The sequence below is a fragment of the Schistocerca serialis genome, chromosome 5, assembly GCF_023864345.2.
Source record: "Schistocerca serialis cubense isolate TAMUIC-IGC-003099 chromosome 5, iqSchSeri2.2, whole genome shotgun sequence".
Lineage (NCBI taxonomy): Eukaryota > Metazoa > Arthropoda > Insecta > Orthoptera > Acrididae > Schistocerca > Schistocerca serialis.
The window spans coordinates 611,993,148-612,019,299 of record NC_064642.1 but is presented as its reverse complement, the minus strand read 5'-3'; the positions used below and the strand labels follow the sequence as shown (position 1 = coordinate 612,019,299).

At 38.9% G+C, this 26,152-nt stretch overlaps 1 protein-coding gene across 1 annotated transcript in view; it reads left to right on the top strand.

The window, feature by feature from the left end:
- LOC126481061 (RNA polymerase II-associated protein 1) overlaps positions 1–25,276 on the top strand; it is a 199,529-nt gene extending 174,253 nt beyond the window's left edge. The window contains exons 21-25 of the mRNA XM_050104543.1: positions 1,501–1,627; positions 3,813–3,978; positions 4,064–4,148; positions 24,561–24,691; positions 24,774–25,276. Coding sequence (XP_049960500.1) covers positions 1,501–1,627; positions 3,813–3,978; positions 4,064–4,148; positions 24,561–24,691; positions 24,774–24,809 — 545 coding nt within the window. The 3' untranslated portion in view covers positions 24,810–25,276. The remainder of the gene's footprint in view (positions 1–1,500; positions 1,628–3,812; positions 3,979–4,063; positions 4,149–24,560; positions 24,692–24,773) is intronic.
- The last annotated feature ends 876 nt before the right edge of the window (positions 25,277–26,152 follow it).

The following is a 26,152-nucleotide window of genomic DNA, read 5'->3' as shown; positions in this document are numbered from 1 at the left end:
AAACCAGTCTTTGGACTGAAAACAGCAACAGTGCCAGTGTCCTCTACTGAAGTCACTGGTTAGTTGAAACCAATTATGTAACTATGAAACACTCACACAAATCTGTGTGTGCGAATTTAGATGAGGGTCATCCCATAAGTTGTGGCAACTATGGTATATTGTGCAAAAATGTGGCATCACCATAATCACAGTAAATACATTCAAAAGCCTGTGGAAACAGAACCAAAATCAACCAACAGATTGCGACTGCATGTGAGGATGGCTCAGTATCAGCATCTGAAACATTAAGCATGAGCTTGGCTGTGCTACAAGCAGAGTGGAACAGCAAGCATATGTGAAAATTGCCTTTCTCTCTGGCAGAAATGCTACTGTGTGATGCAGAACTACAGTCAGCCTGAATGTCATGTTCATTGTGGCATATGACAGCCGCAGTACTCTGGAGTGTCACCCTGGTAGGGATTGCTGCACTGTCAATGCCCAATTCTACCACAACTTTCACCTGTACCATCTGCAGTGTAGCTGCAGCAAAATCGTTTGCCACTTTTGGATAATGCAATCATGCTCTATGATAACACTAAAGCCCACAGTGCTGGACTATCATCAATTGTTTACAGTGGTGGAGGTAGGAAATCCTCTCCCGCCCACCCTAGTCACCAGACCTCAGTCTATGTAACTTTGGCCTCATTACACAACTGAAGAAGCCATTGCGTGTGTGTGTGTGGGGGGGGGGGGGGGGGGCACCTTTACAGACAGCATGAATATCCTCACGGCATTTCAGCAACAAGTGGCTCACATCAATGGCAATGCCAGTGGCATTCTACACCTATGTGGATGCACGGGGGGTGGGGTGGGGGGGGGGGGCTTTTTTGAAGGGCAGTAGTTGATTTTGATTCATTTTTGTACCATTTGTACTAACGCACAATACATTTACACATTTTTCCAATGTGTGTTTCATTTTAATATTTGCCTTGATCTCCTGTATTGGAACCCTATTTTATGTTGGCATTCAGATACACACTGCCTTACCAGTTCAACGCATATTTTGGAATTCCCATATTGGCACACCATTTGCAATATATAAAACCGCCATGATATATGGAATGACCCTCATATATAATTTTCCAAAGGAGTAAAGGTAACAAGTCACCATGCAGTTGTGGCATAGAATCATCAAAAGGCTCACAAACAAGACTGATAATGTTGCTAGCTATTGGATGAATACTTCTTCAGAACTAGCAAATACACACATGTACAGAAGTATTGCTTTGTTGTCCTAGCTCACTACATTGTGCCATCATTGCAGCTAGTCTCGGATGAATGATTGTGTTAAGTGAGTTGTTACCATTATTCCTTCCGTTATTTAATCTTCTGCTTGTCATTGTTGAAGTTATATTTTACATTAATATTATTGCATAGTGTGCTGTTTTTCAGTATCAAATATTTGGAATATTCATCAGTGAGTATTGCTTCATCAGCTGAAGATTTTTCTTTGTCTTTCAGCAAGTGACCTTTTTCTAGAACCAAGAATTAGTATTTTACTTGAATCCATATTACGAGAGATGTTGCAACATAATTCTGAAATAGACTTCAAGAGCTGTATACCAGGTGTATCATCATTTTATGATTTGTAAGTAAACTTGCTTGCTGTGTTTATGGTATAAGAAGAGTTTATCCTTTCTATTTATTTAGTCAGAGCATGATATGTTGAGAGATGACAACTGTTGTAAAATAAAAAATAAAATAAAATAATTGAAAATCAGCTGCAAGCTCCATAATAGATCTATCATTTAATTATCACTTAAACAATAGCTGTTTCAACATTGGGCAATTATCACCAGAGGGTTTCTGTTTACATGGGAGTCGAAGCTGATATCTTGTGGTGTTAGAGATGGGGTATTCTTGGAAAGTGTAAAGAAAGCGGTTTTGTCATTATTATTACATCACCATCACCATCATCATTGTCATCATCATCGCTCCTGCCAAGGAGCAATGCAGAGTTCAGCGAACACTACATGCACAGTTGTTTACATAAAACTCTCATAGTAGACAAACTTATTGGAGACTACTTCAGTCCACCAGACTTGTATATATGAGAAGCACAATGCAGTTGGGACCTGGTTTGTCGTCATGCTTGTTTGGCATGTAACATTGCTTAACAAAAATGAAGGAGAATCTGAACTTCGAGATACTCAAAAATAGGTGCCTTTAATCTTGCGAAAACCTGCATAGAATTCAAGAACAAACTTACAGGGTAAAATATGTGAATATTCTCCAGACCTCTAAATATTTCTCTCATAGAGAAGACAGATATAAAATGGGTAAATAGCAGTTACACAACGTATTACTCTTCACGATAATGTGAAGATGTTATTTGTTCATTCGTTCAGTTATCCAAAGCCTATTTATTTGAAAACTATGATAATTATTGAAGTGCTGTAATAATTGTAACCTTTTTCTACAATAAAAATTGTTTCTTGCAGTTCTGCTAACAGAAGTTTAAAAACCTTGACTCTAGATCATCAGATAGTCTATACTTATAGTGGCTAATGAAATTTTTTTAAATTGCTTTTGAATTTGTAGGAACAACAGTTCTCGTTTTCTCTCCAATATATGTATTTATTCATCATTTGATATAAACACTTGGACATGTATTGTACACTGAACAATTTTAATAACATACACGTTATCCCTATTATTTTGTAATGCATTAAAACATTATCTAAAAGTAGGTGCCATAATTAACAATCAGATTAGATTGACAGTAGCTTTTAATTTGTTTTTGGTGTACAGTAGTAGCCTGCAATACTTTTTTGTGTTGATTTATAACTTGACTTTTTGTACATTGGTGAAGGCTGTCCTTCATGATAGTATTTACAGAACATCATGTGAACTACTGAATTAATTAATTCGACACCTTCAGAGTTGAATAATTTTATTTTTTAACATTTGAATATTATGATTTTCGTTTTTTATTTTTCCTGTACATTTGTTTGATAACTTAGAAGTGTTATCAAATTTCCTTTGAAATATATTATTTTGGAATCAAATAATAATATTGTCATTAGCCTGTGTCACCAGTCAGAGCTCTTGAATCAGTGGCATAGTTACTTAATTTATTACTAGAATATTCAGTGATGTCAGAAAGTTATTGATGTACTGAAGAGAACTAAAATTGTATGGATTAATCTTTGTACAAAATTTTATTTTTCCATGTTATTCCAGTTCCATTATGTTCAATTTCCTGGATTTTTTCTACCAAAGTATCATATTTTTTTAACTGCTACTATTAGAACACCTTTAATATTATGCTAGGAGGGAATTTACAGGATACATAGAAGGGTTATAGATGCATTTTATTTTTGTTTATCCTCTTTATCAAAAATGATATTCTTTGTGGTTACTTTTAGTAAAACTGTTTTTTACGTGTATTTATTCATTGTATAAAGTAAACTTTGACTTGTGAAAAAGCAACCTATTTTAGCAGTATCTTTGGGAACCAGTGACTTTCTGGAAACTTTTGGGAAACAATTGTTGAGCTCGGATAACTTTTATTTGCTAGTTCTCTACCCCCACTAAGTAAGGCATGTAAATAACGATGGATTGCTGACCCTTTTTGCTAGAAATTGTACAGAGTTTCAGTGAGGGATTTTTATTTAGCAAGTACTCTGAGCTATCCTTACATCACTCTTGATGTTTAACTTCATAGTTGTGTGCCTATCAGCTGGTCAGTGTCTACAACTTATGGTGACTGGTTGTCTTTACTCAATCCATTGTTTGATTTTAGTAATGATTACTGTTAAAAACTCTTCCAGGTATAATGATCTTCTGGAACAATATGCTGCAGTATCTTATGGAAATAAGATTTTTGGGCAGTTTATTATTATACCTTTACAACAGCGGCATGGAAGTAGCTTGAAGAGGCTTCTGTGGAGTGAACATGTTGCTGTTCTGCGTGTTCTAGGAATTCCAATTGACCAGGTCTGCTATGACATAACAGATGAAATAGTGTACCAAAATTTACTAGCCCACCATGTATTGATCTCACAATAAATTAATTTTTCAGCTAATGATTCCACTGGAGGAACTGCTTGAACCTTGTGAAGTGGATCCTTCTCTTCTGGATATTTATTTGCAAAGTTTAGCCACAGGTACGAGGTTTGTTTTCTTATCCAAAAGTGTTTAAAGTACTTGGTGAATGCACAGATAACTGCGATCAGACACAGGTGTGAGCATCTAGGGTGCATTATTCTGTTACAAATAAAATTTCTCCCTCTCTTTTTTTCTGAGGGTTTATATTAAAAGTCAGATGAGGATTCAGAAAGAAAGGGAGAAATAAGCGTGAGAACAAAGGATTTTATACTGACAAGAGTACTCTTTATATAATGCACTGGTCTATTTGTAATTAAAAGTGAAAACTAAATCATTAACTGTATTCTAAGGTGCTGAGCTTTTTCACAAAAAAGGCAAGTAGCATGCACTATGCACAAAAAATTCTAAACACAAAGAATAAATTAGGACAATAAATAGTATGGTAATATAAAACTATAAGTAGGACATGGAAACGAGAACTTCTATAATGACACTTAAAAGAATATAGACTCTGGAAATATGTCTGAGTTCTATAAATTTGTAGTGTGAAGGTGCACAAACCAAGTGGCATTGTGGGATTAAGGGTAACTATGAAATAGGTGAATGAGCAAAAGAGTTACACAGTGTTATAACTTCAAGTTGAACAAATATATTTCAAGTAAGACACAATACATGAAATTCACAGATAAAGTAAACAGAGTAAGACGTGTGTACACTTCAACAGTCGAATCATAACTGAGTCCGAGTCTAGTGGCCGCTGGCTTGCTGGCCGCTTAGGTGACGCTGCTGCTGCATGGCTGGCAGACAGCGCCGCATGTAGAGGACACGCGTAACTGCGCGGCGGCACTTTGAAAGATTGGCGAGTCACAACACTTTCCCCCTTTTGAAGTTTTTGCACAGGTCTTGATGGAGGTGGCCTGTAGATTGCCAACGTCCATAGGTGTTGTTTGACTGGCCGTAAAGTCTCGAGGAGGAGGCTTCCCGTACGGACGGAAGTATCCCAGATGATAACGGGTCGAGATGACAGGAGACGTGGGGGTCGAATCTGCTGGGCTTCGTGCACCAATCTGCCCGTTGTGGCAAGTCCGGTTGTTATAACAGGAGACATGGGCGATGTGTCCACGTCCGTAGGAGAAGGTGGCGAGTAGAGTTGCTCCGACAGATGATGGTCATCTGGTTCCTGCATGGGCACGTCTCCTGGTGGTGTCAGTTCTTGTGCTGGCACCGATATGATGGTGAGAGGACTGCGTTTTGAGTAATGAGAGATTCCAGTATCCTGAGCGTCGGGTAGAGCTGAAGGTGGTGTAGCGGCATACGGAATAGGCGTTGCCGGCGCACGAGGCCGAAGCTGGTCCAAATGACACACTGCAACACCCGTGTCCATCTGGATTTCATACAGGCATTGGCCACGGTGTCGTAAGATGCGGCCAGGACTCCGTTTTGTCCGCCTGCCATATCCCCGTACCCATACAAGGTCGTCGGCAGTGAACCGGCCAAGCGAAGGCACCCACGGCCGTGAGGTGGAAGGCTGCAGAAGATGAAGTAGCGTGCAGGGCTGTCGGCCATGTAAGAGCTCAGCCGGGCTGTGGTCGCCCATGGGGGTGAAACGGTAAGAAGCCAGAAATTGGAGAAGCGCATCATCAGCAGCAGAAGAAGTCAGGAGTTTCCTCATCTGAGCCTTAAATGTGCGGACCAGTCATTCAGCCTCACCATTTGACTGTGGATGGAATGGAGGGGCCGTGACATGCATGACACCGTGACGGGCACAAAAATCCGCAAAATCGGAAGAGGCAAATTGCGGAGTACAAGAGTAGAGGGAAGGCCTTCCAAAGAGCATTGGTGGTTGCCGCGGTGGTAGGCGATGTGAAACGGACAATGAAAGGAAAGTTAGAGTAGGCGTCAATAACGAGAAGCCATTAAGTACCTAAAAAAGGTCCCGTGAAGTCAGCATGAATACGCTCCGAGGGCTTCTCAGGCGAAGGCCACGGTGACAAAGATGACTTCGGGGTGACGGCCTGTGATGCGACCATGTGTGCGATTTCAGAGTCGATGCCGGGCCAGTACACATGACGGCGCGCCAGAGATTTTGTGCAAGAGACACCCCAGTGCCCTTGGTGAAGGAGGCGCAAGAACGAAGCACGCAAAGACACAGGTACCACAACACGCGGCAAAGCATTTTCGGTGGAAAGGAGGATAACACCATCCCTAGCCGTGAGACGGTAACGCAAAGCGTAGTAGTTCCGCAACGGATCAGAAGTCTTAGCGGACGAACGATCTGGCCAACCCTACTGAATACAGTGTAAAACCTGGGAGAGGGTAGGGTCAGAAACTGTAGCAGCCTCCAACCTGTCCCCGGTGATGGGGAACCCGTCCACAACCCGCTCCTCGGCAACATCCAGGTGGAAACACAAAAGTTTGTCCATATCGAATGTCAGATCAGGACCCATGGGAAGGCGAGACAGTGCATCAGCATTCGCATGTTGAGCCCTCGGCCAGAAATGAATCTCATAATTGAAACGAGACAAGTAAAGAGCCCAACACTGGAGGCGGTGTGCAGCCTTGTCGAGAAGTGATGTTGATGGATGAAACAAGGAAACAAGTGGTTTGTGATCAGTAACAAGATGAAATTTGGATCCATAGAGAAAAATACCAAACTTATGAAGAGCATAAATAATGGCCAAAGCTTCTTTTTCAATTTGGTCATCCGTGAGCGTTGCATAAGCAATGGGCTGTTCAGAACCGTGAGAAAAATGGTGCGCAAGGACTGCACCGACCCCGTATTGTGAGGCGTCCGTGGCAAGAACAAGATGTTGGCCAGGTTGATAAGTAGCCAGGCACGGGGCCTGTTCCAGCATAGTCTTGAATTTCTGGAAAGCCGTATCGCATGACACGGACCAGTGAAAGCGCACGTTTTTATGCAACAGGCGATGCAACGGCTGAGCCACCGAAGCAGCAGACGGTAAAAACTTGGGATAGTATGCTATTTTCCCCAAGAAGGCCTGCAGTTCCTTAACAGATGTAGGGCGAGGAAGGGCATCGATCGCAGCGACAGTTTGCTGAAGCAGATGAATACCATCCTGAGAGAGTTGAAACCCCAAGTATGTGATAGATGCCTGAAAAAATTTTGATTTCTGGAGATTACACTTAAGACCGGCAGTCTGTAAGACATGAAAAAGTGTGCGGAGATTTTGAAGATATTTATCAGTGGTAGAGCCAGTGACAACAATGTCGTCCTGGTAACCCCGAATGGCAATCGTTGGTATTGATAGAGGCCGAAATGTGTTAAGGACCAGAAACTGCCGGGAAGCAGTGTCGAGAGGAAGTTGATGATAAGCTTCTGACTGGTCAAGTTTAGAAAAATTCTGGCCTCCAGCAAGTTTAGTGAACAATTCTTCAGGTCGAAGCATAGGGTAAGTGTCGATAAGGCATTGAGCATTTACAGTGGCTTTGAAATAGTCACAAAGACAAATATCACCATTTGGCTTAGCAATGACAACGACAGGAGAGGACCACTCACTGGAAGTGACAGGAAGCAAGACCCCTGAAGCAGTAAGATGATCCAGCTCCCGTTTGACCTGATCACAAAGGGCCACAGGAATGGGCTGAGCCCGAAAAAACTTAGGCCGAGCAGTGGGTTTGAGTGTGATATGAGCTTCAAAGTCGTTTGCACAGCCTAACCCAGGAGAAAAAAAGGGATGAAAATGTTGTCGACAAGGAATCCAATTGAGCATAAGGAATAGCATCAGAGACGATATTGACAGAGTCATCTATGGAGAACCCAAAAACGCGAAAGACATCAAAACCAAAAAGATTCTCTGCATTACTATGGTCGACCACAAATATGGGAACAGTGCGAACAACAGATTTGTAAGATACCTCAGCATCAAATTGTCCCAAGAGAGAAATCTTCTGTTTATTGTAAGTCGTTAATTGCCTAGTGACAGGTGACAGGATTGGAGAACCCAACTGAAGATATGTCTGAGAATTAATGATAGTGGCAGCAGAACCAGTATCCACCTGCATGCGAACATCTCAACCAAGTATTTGGACAGTGAGGAATAACTGCCCTGAAAGGGAAGAAGCACAACTGACAGACAACACAGAATCAGAATCAGTGTCATGTTCATGAACATCATGTATGCTGTCGGATTTGCAAACGGATGACACATAACCCTTTTTTTTGCATTTGTGACAAATGGCCCAACGTTGTGGACAATCTTCTCGTGAATGTTTCGTAAAACACCGCGGACATGAAGGAAGTTGCCGTGGGTTTTGCTGCAGTTTCTTAGAGGTTTGTTTACGGTTAGGCCGAGGCTGCGCTTGGGAGCGTACTGCGGCCACGTTGGCTGGCGGGGACGTGCCACACGCTTCGTCAACATTGCACAGAGGTTGTATTCCCCTGATGTCGCCCCATGCCTCTATTTGCGCTCCAGCGGCTCGAGAAATTTCAAAAGACTGAGCGATGGATAGGACTTCATCTAAAGTCAGATTTGCCAACTGAAGGCCACATTGCCTAACTTCTTTGTCGGGCGCCGACCAGATAATAGCATCCCGTACCATGGAATCGGTGTAGGTTTCTTTGTGAACGTTAGTAACAAATTGACACTTTCTACAGAGGCCATGAAGTTCAGCAGCCCAAGCGCGATATGATTGATTCAGTTGTTTTTGACAACGATAAACGGCAATATGAGAGGCTACCACATGTGTTTGCTTTTGAAAATAGACAAACAGAAGTGAGCACATTTCAGCAAAGAACAAAGACGCAGGATCTTTCAAAGGAGCCCATTGCGACAACAATTGATACATTTGAGGTGAAATCCATGAAAGGAACAGAGACTTACATGTTTGTTCGTCCGCGACATGAAATGCCAAGAAGTGCTGTCGAAGACATTTTTCGTAATCGGACCAGTCTTCCGCCGTCTCGTCGTAAGGAGGAAAAGGAGGTAGAGGCAACGACGAGAGACGCCCCCGCATTTGATGCTGCGACAAAATCACAAGTCGCGTTTGTGAGAAGCGTTTGCTGTTCTATGAGACCTTGCAATAGTTCCTCTAAAGTAGCCATGGAAACATGTGGGTCAACGATGGAAAAGGAAAATTCCATCCTCATCCCCAATTGTTACAACTTCAAGTTGAACAAATATATTTCAAGGAAGACGCAATACATGAAAGTCACAGATCAAGTAAACAGAGTAAGACGTGTGTACGCTTTAACAGTCAAATCATAACTGAGTCCGAGTCTAGCGGCCGCTGGCTGGCTGGCTGGCCGCTTAGGTGGCACTGCTGCTGCATGGCTGGCAGACAGCGCCGCATGTAGATGATGCGCATAACTGCACGGTGGCACTTTGAAACTTCAGCGAGTCACAATACACAGAATGCGCAAAAGAGTTACTCGCCACATGAATGATTCAAAATACTTGGAATTTCAAACCATAAGTGAAAATAGCTGAATATATCAACAGAATATGCCAGAACTGACAATATCTTAACATCTGTAAAGTAGGTTAAAGTAAAACATGAAAAAGTAAAATAATTCTGAACAGAACAGAAAAAAGTTCAAGGGATTCATGTAGGCCTATCTGTGATCCACAGTTGGCCAAAATTAGAAGAAAGAGAAAAATCCCATTTCAAGCCTTATTAAATTGTAAGTTATTGAAATCAGTTATATACATAGTATTTCCATTTCTGTCACTAAAATATACTTAAAAGTGACGCAGATAATAGCTGGACAAAACTGTTATACAACATTCCAGTAAATTTTTCATAACACTTGCAGAAAGTTTAGGAGCCAAAAATCAATGTCAAGCAAAGAAGCATCAGATTTAATAAGGTGGAATACATTTATGGCAGAAGGATTTTGATATAAAGAAATCAAATTATGAAATTGTTACAGCACTAAAAACTGTAGGTATTCTGACTACACAGCTGTATGTACTGGTATTAAAGTATGGAAATCTTGTTGTGATTTGACAACTTCACCACTTCTTCTCCCTTAGCTGCATTTGAGAGTTATGCACCGTACCTTCTTTCAGTTTGCATGGCAGTGCTGCCCTTTCATTCTCATTTTGTGGATATATGATGCACTGAGAATCATCACCATCAATTGTGATATTGTAGCATCTATTCATGCTTCTGACATCTGTTGATCTTCAGGTGAGTCAGATTTATCTGTGCTGTTGGCCCACTTTGTCTGCATGAACATTCACAAAAACTGTCTCACTGGTTTCTCTCATATTTTCTTAAATATGGGCTCAGCGAAAGTGCGCATTAGGCCCTTATGGTTCTCAGTGCCTCATATCAATTTTGGGGGAATATTTATAGGAATATTCTTTGGCACCAACACATGCAATTGTTGAAGAACTATGTTATGACCTGTTTCCAGACTGCTTCTCAAGCTACCCTTCAAGGTGATCATAACATCATTGGCATAATTATACTGCTAGAGCTAAGACTTACTAATTATCTTACAGCTTTCTTAGGTATAAATCCAACATCAAATCCCACAACACAGAATCACAGGCCACCTGTGAAGATCTCTTTTTTAAAATGTTGACCTGGGAATGTGCCAATTCCTTCTCTTTTCTGTCAGTGGTTTTTCAGATTGATGAACAGTGCTGCAGGTCAATCCAACTCCTTCATTTAGTCAAAAAGCTCTTGCCACCAAAGACTGTCAAACATCTCAGCTATGTTTCTTGCTAAAGTTATTGTTTTGCTTACAGCATCCTCTGTTGACTTCTGTTTTCTAAAACCAATATTATTAGCCCGTAAAAGGGTAGTCAAACATATGTTGGTGTCCATTGGTAGACAGCAAGTAGACCATGGTTCAGATAATATAGCATCCTAACTCTGCCATTCCTGTACATATCCTCCACCATAGGTTTATTGTTGACAAGATTGACTTATTCCAAAGATAGTGCAACATTCATTCAGTGAATGGTAGGTGGAAAAATGATTTGCACAGGAATAATACATCCTTATCTAATGCATAGAATGGCATGCACTATTTAGCAGGTTTCAATTTCAGTAAGCTTCCATCAGAACTGAAAAAAACTGAGTGATAAATTCCAAGTGTTCAAATCCAAATTGCAAAGTTGCCTTGTGGCACACTCCCATACAGAAGTTCTGTACAGAAGTGCCTCATAATGGTTACGAACTTTTCTCACTAATGTGTTATTTGTCCTTGTACTCTCTTTTTTGTGTGTGTTTCAACTTGTTTATGTATTTTTTTAAATTTAAATCAGTATTCTGTAAACACTGTAAGCCTACTGGTTCCTTCCATGATGAAGTAGCTTTGGCTTGCATAGTCCTTCTTTCACATCTCCTGGTCAGTTGTTACATCATTAGGTGCTCTCAGACAAACCATTCTCTCTTATTTCACAACAGAATGTGAAATATTTTGTCCTCATTGGCAGGCTATTACATATCGGGTTTAATTTTATGAGTTAGAATGAAAGTGCTCACACATATAAGATTCATTGACCTACCTTATCAATTTAATTTTAAAAATTATAAATTATCTTGGTGGATTTGAGTTGCTTGTGTACTGTGACAAATACACTTTCTCCATTCCCTGTTAGCCTATTCTTTTGACATGCATTTAAATTTTCACCAAAAATCTCACTTCTGTCAGCTTCAGGTTTTAACCAGCTTTCTGTGTCTAATATAATGTGAGTTTCACAGCTTTTTAGGACCATTTCTAACTCAGGCACTTCGTTGCAAATGCTTTGACAGTAGGCCACTACAATTTTAATACTCTTGCCTGTGGGGGATGTTTCCTTGGATCTTATACTGATACTATGGGTCTCCTACAACCTGTGTTATCTGGACTGGACGGACTGTCACCTAATCTAAAAGATCATTGTGCACACACACACACACACACACACACACACACACACACACACACACACACACACATTCACATATACACAAAATCAGCTACCTGGGTAACTGTCTCTAATATGTGATACACAGATGACCAATTTAGAGTATCCTTACAGTTCTCAACCCTGTGGCACAAGTCCGGGAAGTCACCACCCAGGTGTCAAAAAACATGGTCTCTTGTTCAGGTCTTCCACTTGACACAGAACCAGTGCACCAAGGTCTGTTCTGGTGGCAAAGCTACAGATTGTGAGCTTTGTTAAGCTGGTATTTTCAACCTTCTCTGCCAGTCACTGGAATAATTCAAGTATGACAGCAGAGCCCTGATGACAGGCATTGTTTGTCCATGTGCTCCACAATCTGCCATTGGCTACATCCTGTTCCCTAACTAGCTCTGCCAGAATAGCCTGTTTACAATGAAGAATGATGTCCCAGGGATACACACTGCCTGCACATGGTGTTCCTTCCTATCACTTTCTGCCATTTCCATAAGGAGTACCATTATTCACTGGATGTTTGAACTGCTGTTGAGTAATAGACATTATCAGTCTGTATTTGCTTCACCTTGAAAAGGGACACATTACGTTTTCCAACATGTGAATTGAGTCTCACTGTCTCAGTTTCAGTGGAAATCAGCACTTCGAACTTGTTAGTTTTTGGGGATGGGTGTATCTTCCTGAGTTCTCCCTAAGTTCTACCATTGACACACCACTCACAGGCAAGTGGGCAAATAGTGATAGATCATGTATTTCCTGTAGAAGTGACAGTATCCACAGAAGAGCACAGTACTTGAACTACTATTAGTATCTCTAGTACATAACTCTCAGTAGCCCTCTCAACATACTCAGCTCCACAGCTTCCAATCATTTGGCAGTAGTCAGGACAATTTCCAGTTATATACGAACAGCATTTAACTCATCCCATGCCTGAGAACAGCATACACAGTGAGGATGCATGGCGACTGATGCAGTATTTTACAGATCAGTAAAAATGTATTACAATAACTAGAAAATTTAGTACAAAATTTACTGTTTCTGAAACGTTTTTCAGCTTATCATCACTAATAAATTCAATAATAAACACATTATGAATGCAGACAATTTACACCGAAGTGTCAAAGAAACTGGTATAGGCATGCATATTCAAACACAGAGACATGTAAACAGGCAGAATATGGCACTGTGGTTGGTAGGTGAATGAATCTTATGTGTGTGAGCATTTTCATTTTAATTCATACAATTAAACCTAATATGTTATAGCCTGCCAATGAGGACAAAATATTTCACACTCTGTTGTGAATTAAGAGAGAATCGTTTGTCTGAGAGCAGCTAATGATGTAAAAACTGATAAGGGGATGTGAAAGAAGGACTATGCAAGCCAAAGCTACTTCACTATGGAAGTAGTCAGATCAGTTATTGCTGCTACAATGGCAGGTTATCAAGATTTAAATGAATTTGAATGTGGTGGTATAGTCGGCACATGATGAATGGGACATAGCATCTCCAAGGTAGCAATGAAGTGGGGATTTTCCCATACGATCATTTCATGAGTGGACCTTGAATATCAGGAATAACATCAAATCTCTGACATCATTGCAGCCAGAAAAAGATTCTGCAAGAACGAGAGCAATGATGACTGAAGAGAATCGTTCAACATGATGGAAGTGCAACCCTTCTGCAAATTGCTGCAGATTTCAACGCTAGGTCATCAACAAGAGTCAGCTTGTGAACCATTCAACGAAACATTATTAATATTGGCTTTGTGGGCCGAAGGCCCACTTGTGTACTCTTGATGACTGTACGACACAAAGCTTTACGGCTTGCCTGGGCCCATCGACACCAACATTTGACTGTTGATGACTGGAAACACGTGGCCTGGTCAAACGAGTCTTGTTTCAAATTATATCGAGCAGATGGATGTGTACAGGTACGGAGACAACTTCATGAATCCATGGACCCTGCATGTCAGCAGGGGATAGTTCAAGCTGGTGGAGGCTTTGTAATGGTATGGAGTATGTGCAGTTGGCGCTATATGGGACCCATGATACATCTAGATATGACTCTGACAGGTGACACGTATGTAAGTAACTTGCCTGATCACCTGCATCTATTCATGTCCATCATGCAATCCGATGGACTTGAGCAATTCCAGCATGACAATGCAACACCCCACACATCCAGAATTGCTACAAGGTGGCTCCAGGAACACTCTTCTGAGGCCGGCCGGAGTCGCCGTGTTTCTAGGCACTACAGTTTGGAACCGCGAGACCGCTACGGTCGCAGGTTCGAATCCTGCCTTGGGCATGGATGTGTGTGATGTCCTTAGGTTAGTTGGGTTTAATTAGTTCTAAGTTCTAGGCGACTAATGACCTCAGAAGTTAAGTCGCATAGTGCTCAGAGCCATTTGAACTCTTCTGAGTTTAAACGCTTCTGCTGCCCATCAAACTTCCCAGACATGAACGTTATTGAGCATTCTGGGATGCCTTGCCTCGTGCTGTTTAGAAGAGATCTCCACCCCCTCATACTCTTATTGATTTATGGACAGCCCTGCAGGATTCATGGTGTCAGTTCCCTCCAGAACCACTTCAGACATTAGTCGAGTCCATGCCACATTGTGTTACGGTACCTCTGCTTGCTCCCTCACGGGGGTCCTACACGATATTTGGCAGGTGTATCTGTTTCTTTGGCTCTTCAGTATACATCACTGTTAAAAGAGAAGACTAACATGACATGATATGTTAGTTATTTACAGTAACTGTAAATTATAAATGCCAATTTCCTACAAAAGAGGTTTAGCACAACACTCATAATTTACAAAGATTCTTGAAAAAGTACTTTTGTAAGTTTCCTAAAACAACATTCATAACATACAAAAGCTCTCAAAAATCTATGTTTATTTCCACATATGTACGCTGAAATTCAGGGAGACTGATTCTTTGAATGATGATACTATTGCTAAAATTGTATAAATCACAAATGTTGATCTCATCTGATACTGTAGCTCAAAATACATTTTTGTGGCTTGTCATAAATGAAAATATACAACACATCATGACACAAATATGGGTTTGGTACAATCAAAATGTAACAGAAGTTTAAATTTATATCAATTGTTTAGAGCTAAGTTTTTGAGGCAGTTTTATCTGACACATATTATTTTACTTAGACACAAAGGAAATACCAGTATGTGGGTTGTGTACATAAATATAAGTAAATAATGTGCAAATTGCATGGATTTTGCACCTAGCCTGTTTTGTGTCGCCTTTTACACTAGTGTGCCAAACATGAATACTGCAGCATGTCCTCTGCTCAGGGTGGTTTAAAATAATTTAAGCCTCCGAACAACATCTTAAAATTTTTGTTTACATCTTCTGACATTATTTGCTTTCTTAAGACATATGTTAGGTAGCACTTCCTAGCATGAAACATGCGGAACATCATTCATCCGAGTACAAATTTCAATTGATTTGGTCCATGTTACACCATTATGATATGAGTCATTCTCTGCTGTTTACCTGTGAAACCACAGTGATAATCATTGCATCTTTTGGTATTGTACATATGCTGTTCAACTACAGTCTGACTCAACAATGCATATTTCATATAACAGCAGGTCTATCATTTCATTAGTTGAGTTGCACACAATCTCTATTGTACTATGTGTTTACAGTGCTTGTGCCCACTGCATTTACTGTTGCCAACTGTTTTGCAATGCTTCTCCTAGCTCTATTTACATCCTATCACCTCTTGCACATTGAATATAATCATTTGTACGAGGTAAGAATTCTGCAGCACTGCACGTTTTGGAATTTGTATCCTGCATGACGTCTCTGTAAAGTTGCAAGTGACCGCCCATTTAAGAACAGTCATTCACATCTCCTCAGTAAATTTGTGTACATGGAAGCAATAAACACCAATGTCTTTTTTGGTTAATTTGGACACATATGTAACCATGGCCATGAATAATAATAAACTTGGTAATACTTCACTTACAAGGCCATACTTTTGTCATTTAACATTATTTGCCAAAACAGTTACATCTAAACACTTATATGGCAGATAAATAAATACAAGGATAGTTGTTTGTAATTAGTCCAGCTGCTCATGACAAAACAGGAATTATCCATACTAGTCCATTCGGTTTTAGGTAAGTTACTAATATATAAATTAAATCATACACCTTCTTAGTTGCAATGTTACAGTGTTTACCACCTGAAGTCCCTGCAGGCATGCTGCACTATGGAGAAACTTTATGCTAGCATCAGTAAATGTGAAGACACAATATACAAATGAAAAACCATAATAACTCCTGTACCTTCATACATAATAATGGTTATAATAAAATCACAATCTCTCAGACAAATTATGTGCACACACCAAATGTATCAGTGATTGTCATTTTCATTTGATATTCACAATGCTTTCCAAAATATTGCTGTCATTCTACTGTTTTGCAATAAATGCAAGCCACTCATTTGAATGTACTTCACTCACTTGGATTGCCATAGCCCTCGTAAGCTTTATGATTTCAGTTTTATGAATGACCCAAAGATTATGTGTTACTGTTAGTATGATGCATAGTATTACTGTCATTTTCTGCATATGTGTAAGTTAACCATGAAATTTTGATGGAGGTCTTTGTAGCAATATAAACCTGTAATGCTCTTAGAGTTTAGAAAACATAACAGGTATGAGATGTGATCAAAAAGTAATGTGAATTTTTTAATTTAGTGGGCTTTATACATCTGATCTTGTTTGGCACACATATTCTTGATACATGTTTGAATTTTCGGCTTTTTGAATTTTTTTAGTTTATTGTTGATAGTCGAGAAGGTTATACAAGTTTTTGAGTGCTCAATGAAAAAGATGGATCAAAGAATTTGCATTAAATTTTGCTTGATAAATGGAGTAAAATGCAGCACTACATACAAAATGTTGACTGTGGCTATTGGCAAATCTACTACGAGTAAGACAAAAGAGTTTATGAGCGATATAAATGCTTGAAAGAGGGTCGAGAAGACACTGAAGACAACAACCATCATGAACACTCTAGCACATCAATTACTGAAGACAATGTGGAAGAAATAAAGAACACAGTTCTGGAAAATTGCCGAATCACCGACAGAGAGGTTGCTGAAGATGTCAGGATATCCTTTGGCTAATTCGCATTTATCTTTTTTTTCCCAGATGTTTCGGGCTCAAAATGTGTAGCAGAAAAGTTTGTTACGAAACTGTTGAATTTCAACCAAAAATGATGTTGTGTAGATATCGCTCAGGAATTGCTGAATGAAGCTGACAATGATCCAGAAAGTCTAAAGAAGATTATAACAGGTGACACAATGTCAGCGTATGGGTATGATGTCAAACCTGACGCCCAATTGTACCAATGGGAACTGCCTTCCCAACAAAAACCGCCTAAAGAGCCAAGACTGAAAAAAAAATTGATGAGTTCGATCACATGTGAACCTCCTTCTTACCATTTCCTTTGATTACAATGGGATAGTGCATTATGAATACCTGCCTTATGGTCAATAAAGAATACAACCTGGAAGAAGTTATACAACATTTGTGTGGAGCAATCTGAAGTAAATGATCAGAATTGTGGCAGAACCACTCATGAAAATGGCATCACGATAATGCTCCTGCTCACGCTTCAGTGTTTATTTGTGATATTTTGGCAAAAAGAAGACATAATGTTGCCTTAGCCACCATGTTCGTTCAACATGTCTCCCTGACCCTTGTTTTTATTCCTGAGGCTGATGGGAACATTTAAAGGACATTGTATTGCCTTTATTGATGAGATAATAAAAACAGATCACTGAAGGAACTTAACACCCTAACAAAAGGGGACAAAGGTGATGTTGATGAAGGAATAAGGTCTCTTTCAGGAAAACAAACATTCCCTTTACTTCTTGATCATACATTCTACACTCCGTAATGAAGGTTTATCATAATAATGTATGCTCCAGAATACAACAGTCTCATTTCTCTTACGACTTCTGGTTTATCACGTTTCATATGTCCTTGTTGACCTACTGCTCTCTTCAGAAGTATGTAATTTTAATGGTTCATGTGATCTGACTTCCAGTTTGCATTCATAATCTGTGATGTCTTCTAGCTTTTTCTCAAATATATTGGAAAAATGCACCAAAACATTACACAGATCGATTCAGAATGCTGAAGTTACATTCCGTGGTGGACCAGTAACAGTACATACAACTTTTGATTGCATATGTTCGTAAAATTGTTCATGCCTTGAAAGAGATTCTACCATGTCAATCTATCTTTCAATCTTCTGCACAGAGCACAAATTTTCCTAATATAAAATCTATCTTTGTATTGCATTCATGAAGAAACCTTTTATCATAATTTCATGATCTCATAAATTTATTGCAGCCTGCCTATCTTATGTGTATACTCTGTCTGCTCTGTATAACATGCTTCTGCCATTAATTCTCCATGAATTTACCATAACAGCTGTACTTTGTATTCGTTGCTTACTCATGTTCTCTCAGCCAAGTTAAAGGGACTGTTACTGGTCAATTTTAGTTTTCATGATCTTTCTTACTCATCCTTTTTGTGGTTTGTTCATCAGATAACCACATCTCAGATGTTGCTGTTTGTATTCACACTGTCTTCTTCTTAGACCATCAGGAAATTAGTTTCTCTGGTAGTCCAGTAGCATCCGTTCTTCATAGGCTTTCCTGGCTTAATAAGTCTTGAAAGTCTGTCTGGCTTTTGCTGCCAGATCTTAAAATCAACTCAGTTCGATATTTCGGCAATCCAACTGTTTGCCATCTTCAGGAAAATGCTGCTTCTGTTGATGAGTCCTGCTGAGAACTGATAATTCAGCATCTTCTGAAGATGGTGAGCAGTTGGATTGTCGAAATATCAAATCGAGTTGATTTTAGGATCGTGCAGCAAACCTGAAGAGACTTCAAGCATCTGTTCCCACAACCAAGTCTACTGCAGCCATCGCCATGACTCTCATGTTGGCATGGTAATTGCTGTGATTGATCATTTTTTATGTGCAGTATGCCGTTATACATGTGCACTGTGGAACTGTACTACTCTATTACATGCCTTAAGATTTGTGAATAATGTGCCACGTTTGCCCTTCAATCTTCCTCAAGCAAGTCCTGGTCCAGCATGGATAATAATTTTTCTCTAATCTCTAATCATAGATTTTCTTTTAGAATCCAGAGTATTTCTATCTGCATCATTTCTTATTCCTAATATTTAGCTTTGTTTAAATATTTTTCTGAAATGCACCCTCGCATTGCTCACTCTCAAGTTAAATGGTTCTGGATTTAACATCTCCTTCCTTAAGTTTTCCTGTGTGTGCTTGTAAGAGCACTACTTGAGAAAAACTTTCTGAAATCTTCATTCTGGTCTAATACTTCTAACCTGCAAGGGCTTAATCTCTTTTTGTATGTATCCACTGGAAAAATTAATTACTGATGCTCTGTCCAGCTTTGGAGTAGTATTCTCAAATGATCGAATAAATACAACAGGATCCTTCTTCCCTGGTATGTATGTGTAGAAGTCAGTAGAGAAACATCCTATCCTCCATTTTGTGCTAAATTATCTATGAGAAACGTTCAGTAAATAATGCAATACATTTTTTTTCTGAAAGCAGGCAAGTTTTGTTCGTGATTCCACTACACCGTGTTGTTCCCCATTCTTTTGGCTATAATACCCTATTTTTCAACATAATCTCTGCTGAATGTGACGATCTCATGTCACTTTATTGGTAGGGCCTGTAGGTCTGCATGGTACCACTCTACTGGTCGACGTCAGAGGCAACATCTTGCTGCAGCGATAAAAATTTTCATGATCAGCCTTGTGACACACAAGCAATTCCACACAGATGGTCCTTCATTGCTCTTTATACTCTTCCCGGGAATAGCCAAAATTTTTTCTGGCTATCCTACCTTTTCTGAACTTTTTGATGGTTTTTATCTTGTACTAGTACAGTTATCTTAATTAACATTTCTATTTGTGCTTCAATCGTATTGCCCTTCGTCTGCATGAATTGAGTTTCTGTAGTTTGTTGTTCACTTTTACCATCAATTGAGTTTTAGCAATGTCTGTGATTTTTACAAATGATTAATCATATTCAGTTTTCTCTTAAAAACTTTATTTTTAAAAAAATGTAACGCTCGAAACACACAATTTAAATTAAATGCACAGAAGCAAGCTATAATGGCGTATGTCGCAATCAGTTTTTGATGTCAACAAAGTGGCTGATTCCGTAAACCACAATTGCTGAAAATGATGAACTAATGCTATGTTCTTACATGCTAAGCATAAAATCAGAAAATTTGCAAGAAAGCTTTTTGCATTTGCTTGCTACTAAATAAACAGTTCTAAAGAAATTGTTCAGGTTGCATGTGTTTCATATCTCTTACCAGTTGCATTTTTCATGAACCTGGTTTTTTCCACTCAACACATTCCATATTTTTGTCCTATTAATTTAGTCTGAGTCCTATGCAGTTTACATGTAAGATAAAACTTCACGGATATTAGTTCACTTTTAAGAAATTTCTATAATTTTAAAAAAGTAAAAAAAAAAAAAAAAAATAATCTGATAGTTGCATGTATACAAGTCATTTAAATCATGTGTTACCAGATTTCACATTCCTGCATGAATTTTTAAATCTGTAGCTCATCTAAGACAAACCACTCTCTTTTATTTGACAACAGAATGTGAAATATTTCATTACTCAGTGATAACAGTAAGAGTTTGAGTTTATGAACTAAAATGGGAAAGCTGATACATACAAGATTTGCTCATCCAATTGACTTGCTTAATTTCGAAAATCGTAATTGCCTGTTCTTGGAAATGGCTACTTCCTCTTACATTAAGTCACTACAAAAGTGTTAGATATTTTGTCTATAATGTTTTATATTCTTATCAGTTTATTGTCTCTGAAATGAAACAGCAGCACAGAAAATAAACCAGTAAAGTAAAATAATTAATCTCTAGCTGAAAAAAAAGACAACAAAAAATGATGGGTCAGATTCTGTGGGTCTCGAGATCCATTAAGTTCTTTGAAAACTATGGGAGTGAGATACTACTTACTCTACGGAACATGGTAAATAGAAAAAAAATGATGACTGGTTCAATACAGTGGTCTTTGCTCCTACTGGCTGCTACATAACAATTTCTCCAAAACTTTAGGAAAAGAAGTTTGGCCTGTAGGACTTACAACTTTCTTCTTCAAAATAATCTTGTTTGCTATCTCTCATAATGTTGGTGTTCTGTGCTGCAGGAGACATGCGTTGATAAATTGACTGAAATATGGACTAATTTGCACATGAGCAGCTTGTAGAACTTCTGCAGGAATGCGATCTGGACACAGAAATTTCATAGCCTTTAGTTTCAGTGCTGCTTCTGATTTTCTTCCTCTACAAATGGACACACTATTCCACCATCTTGATGTTAAGTCACATTCAAGATTAAGTTTTCTTTCTATACATATTATGTTCCACAGACCAAAGTGAAGATTCTGTGCTACACACCTCTTCTTGTTATCCATTCTTACTTGCCGCAAACTCTCTTTAAATTATTGCCTCAGATTCCTGTAGCATTCCTACTGTAAGCTTTTTCTTCCATAGTGCAGCTTGTTTTGATAAAATCTTTTTGTTCGTCAGACCTCTTTTGTTAATCTCTGGAGACCTGCGTTCCATGAAGTTAGCCAGCTCAATCAAGTATGACAAATGGCCTGTTGGTTTCTGTCTCAGGTTCCTTGGCCAAGATTTGTTTGATAATTTTTCTGACGTTTTGCTGATATTGCCAAAGCTCCATCATCAGCTACATCACTAGTAATGGAGGGTGAAGCTTTGACAATGCCATCCCCTTGTGGTCGTGAAACATTAGAATAATTATCAAACAAACATCGGCCAAAGAACTCAAGGCAGAAGCCAACAGGCAATTTGTCAACAAGTAGTCGTGAAAGCCTTAATAATTTTGCCGATTAAGTGTGCCTGACTGCCAATATTGCTTGTATTGTGTTCTGACTCAGTCTTTCGCTTTTGTGTCAATATTGTAACTAATGTCTACAGGCCCTATCAGAAAATACCATTTCTCAATTGGTTCCAGTCAGTATTTCTTGTATAATACTGTATTTTTTCCTTTGTATCTTCTTATACCCACAATTCTGCAACTTTCAGAGTAATCAGTTATGACCGTATGTAGTAACACCGCTCTTCAGTGTCCAAATCTCAATCAATTCAGCTGCATGTTTAATTACTCTTATGATGACTATCTCCAACTGTGCACCTGCTCTGCCTTTGAATATGGTTCTGCCTTTGAATATGGTTCTGCCTGTGTTGAACACCTCATTTTAAACTCTATTATGACATCCAGCAGTAGTATCTGGGTTTTTCCTTGTACTATACTGTGCCATAGTGGAGACCACATTTGCATCCATTGCACAAATAGCACTTTCCTTTGACCATGGTGACTAGCATCATAAAATTTATGTAATTACTCACCTGTGATGCAGGTGAACTGGAAGTACATTATTACAATTATACAGCTTCAAAAGTTCGCTACAGTATTGTGCACTTTTAAATCTGAGTTATATTTACTGAAGTTGACGACCACAGTCGTTATTTTTGCTCTTTTTGATGACCTGTCCAGTGTGTGGCTTTCTGAAGCTCTCATAGACACAAAATTTTGGTTTTCAATTCCTCATAAACTTTCTATGCTCATGGATGTTGCTTCGACAACTCATACCATTTGAATGTATTATTTCTACATTCCTTCTGCCCATCTGTGGTTAATGGGGGATGTCAATGTCATAAACTATATTTCATCTACTAAAAATACTAAGCAGTAGAGTTCCCAGGAGTTCTGGAGTAATTGGAAGATCTTTTGCCACTAACTGAAAACTACTGACAGCACCAGATACATGAACTGTTATAAATTCCCCTTTAGATTGTTTGGTTCGGATTATATTTCTGAATACTTATTTCAGATTCAATGCATCTTTCAGTTGGGCAAGACAAATTGTGGCTTTCATGCTCCTCATACATTTTTAATGGATCTGTGACTTGGCCTCTGTTTATTCCAGTTTTACCATCTGAAAGAATTTAAGTGTTCTCTTTAGTTTCCTTTGCAATACTTACTGTGTGTCCTTGAATCTTTAGCTGACACATTGCCCACATTTTATAAAACATGACTGTATACAAATTTATTTAAAAACATTCTTTTTGATTTTTGAATATACCATATAATACAGAATTCACTTCTGAACAAATTGTGACAATAATATTTAATTTTTGCAGTATTTTTGAACAACTACTACTAACGTGTTACAAATTAGTTATTGCAGCCTGTCAATTTTGTTGCTGCATAGTTGCACTGGATCATATGGTGCATTTTCTGGTTTCCATTTAAAAGACCTATAATTGTTGCCAAGGATAGTTTTGTACGAGGTAAAGCTCGTGTACACATCATCACATGGTGTCACAGGAGCATATTTGGAGATGGCGAGGTTACTACAGGCCAGCTTTGGTTCATTGTCTTCAAATGTGGTGGCATTCCCAGAAAGACTGTCATTAATTTTGCACATTGTAGAATAATCTAATGATTATGTCTAACTAGAAGTCTGTAATATGTGTATATCGAATTAGCTTATTTTAAATTGGTCTAAACTTGTAAATACTTTGACATGTCCTATATCCTTTAAAAAGAGATCTATGGATGAATAAAGCTGCTGCTGCTACTACTACTACTACTACTTCTACAGAACAGTTTGTAATTTGTTGTTCACTTTGTCAGCCACATTGACAATGAGCTCAACACAACTCTCTCTGTGCATGTTGCACAATATCCAGTACCAGCAGCTTACAGTCATGTGATGGCTTACCACTGAAAAATTGTCATTGTTGTATGCCAAGTCTCAAGACAAGGTATCTGTAAAGACTTCTTTCACAGTATCGATAGCACTTGATTCATTGCTATAAGTCTCACAAAAGATTGTCTTTAATTCTGTGAACTAAGCAACACTAAGCCAAGAATCCCACATGTAAGAACAGGCCGAGGGAGGAGAGGCAGTGAAGGAGCTTAGTCCTGAATTTCTGCACCTGTATTGGAGCTTTCACATAGATTTTTCTGCCAAAGGAAATTAATTTTTTCACATCAGGGTAATTTGATCGCACCTTTTCTGCAACCTTGTGCAATACATGTACCAGGCAAATGGTGTACTCCATTCAGGGGTAGAGAGTCTGCTCAGGTAACAGCATTTGTCTGCCATGGTTTTCAGCATTTCTCTTCAAACAACAGCTGTGTTTGACAGTATTACAATGTTTTTACATACTGAAGCATTTTTCTGCACTAACTTTAACTTCACGTAATTCACAAAATACAATTTGCCATCAGTGCTGAAGAACTTCTCTCGATAGTTAAGAATGAAACCTCGCAACTTCATACTGTTTGAGAACTTTACTTTTGGAACGTTGAACCAGGCTGAATAGTGTGACATTTAGTATATGTATTTATGTTTTCACCTTGAAAATTGAGTAACAATTCATTATGGCAGGAGCTTGAGTGTGGCATATCACAATCAGTTTGTCTTCCTGCAGGAGTTGTGCAAGAAAAGTGGAGTCCTGTACTATACAGAGTGGCTGTTCATCATGTTTCTACATATTTAAAACAGAATGACAACATTTTGGCCCATCAATTGAATGAAAAAATTTTGAAACTTGGAAACAAAGTAAGTATTTCATTGATCTGAGGCTGTTTATTTTTGTGTACCCCTTTTTAAATTTGTTTTAATATTCTTCATTTTATTACAGCAGCTTCAGTCATTACTTCTGAATTATGGAACATGAAGTGAAACTGGAGGGTATTACTTCTTGGCCATTTGGTTTAATGAGCACAATTTCCTATGAGATTGTTTTTAACTATGTAACCTCTGATTTGTAATTATTGATAACTGTATATATTGTAAATGTTTATACTGACAGTGGTCATTGAATTTTTATTTTTGCTAAATACAATCAGTGCAGATGAAACTGGAATGAAGAAGTGAAGTATATTGCAACAACTGTTACCTTTTTTGCCGGAAATCCTGGCTGATACTTAATGACAATACCAGAAAGACCATATACATAAAACATCCTTCACCAACTTCACCTTCCAGTTCTTATTGGCTCCATCCTTGTGGAGAGCTACTAGCACCACCATGTTGGTGATGCCCTGTCAGACAACTTTATTCGAGAGACTGGAGTATGACAAGTGTAGCATAGTTTGCAATAGATATCAGGAACTCCATTAAAATTTCATTGTTTGTGTATTATTTGTCATTTTTTATTCTGCGTCTCATCTTAAAACCACCATGCAGCAATTACAGCTGATCATCCAGAAGAATGGAAACATGAGGTAGTACAACTGTTTTAGGTTCTCATCAGAGAACAGTGTTAGTGTGAATTTTTGCTTTCAAATTGCTGTTTTAACTATTAAGGGCTCAAAAAGGGAGACAAGGTTTTGCTCCTGGGCTCGATACTTGACAAAACCTTCCTGGGAACTGCCCCTGAAAGACCCAATAATAAAGAGGATAAAATCATTGAAAATTTTGGAATGCCTCAGCAGAAAGGAGTGAGAGTCCAGACAGGTCATATCTTCAACAGTTAGCCCCCTGTTACACGATGTGCATAAATTGTACACCTATGCACCAGCGCCCCAAGTGTGCCTGTCTGTAACTACGGACTGGTTCACAAAGACCTATTACACCATCAACCCATGACATACCCCTCGCACATGCACAGTAGACAGTAATAATGCACGAAATGCAAATAGGACTGTCTGGTCTCTTGTAAAATCATTTGTTGTTCTGCGAGAAACACAAGGGGGACCATGTGACATATTGGAACGTCAACCATTCAAATTATTTATGTGAGCTCAAGGGTCCAGTTTAATAAGAAATTGTTTTTCATCATTATTTGTTAGTTAATTGGTATTCTCTTATGTAGGTTATTACTGTTCTGAATTACAGACTCAACAGTTAGTTTTCTATTATGGCACTTAAGGGTATATCTAAATTTACATTTATACAGCATTTTGCGCATGGGGGACCCACTTTTTTTTGTAGCTATTGCCCTGGCAGTAAATCTTCGGATTAGGGCAGAACGACGATGAAAACAAAAAGCCAAACGTTGTTGAGTTTGACCTTGGC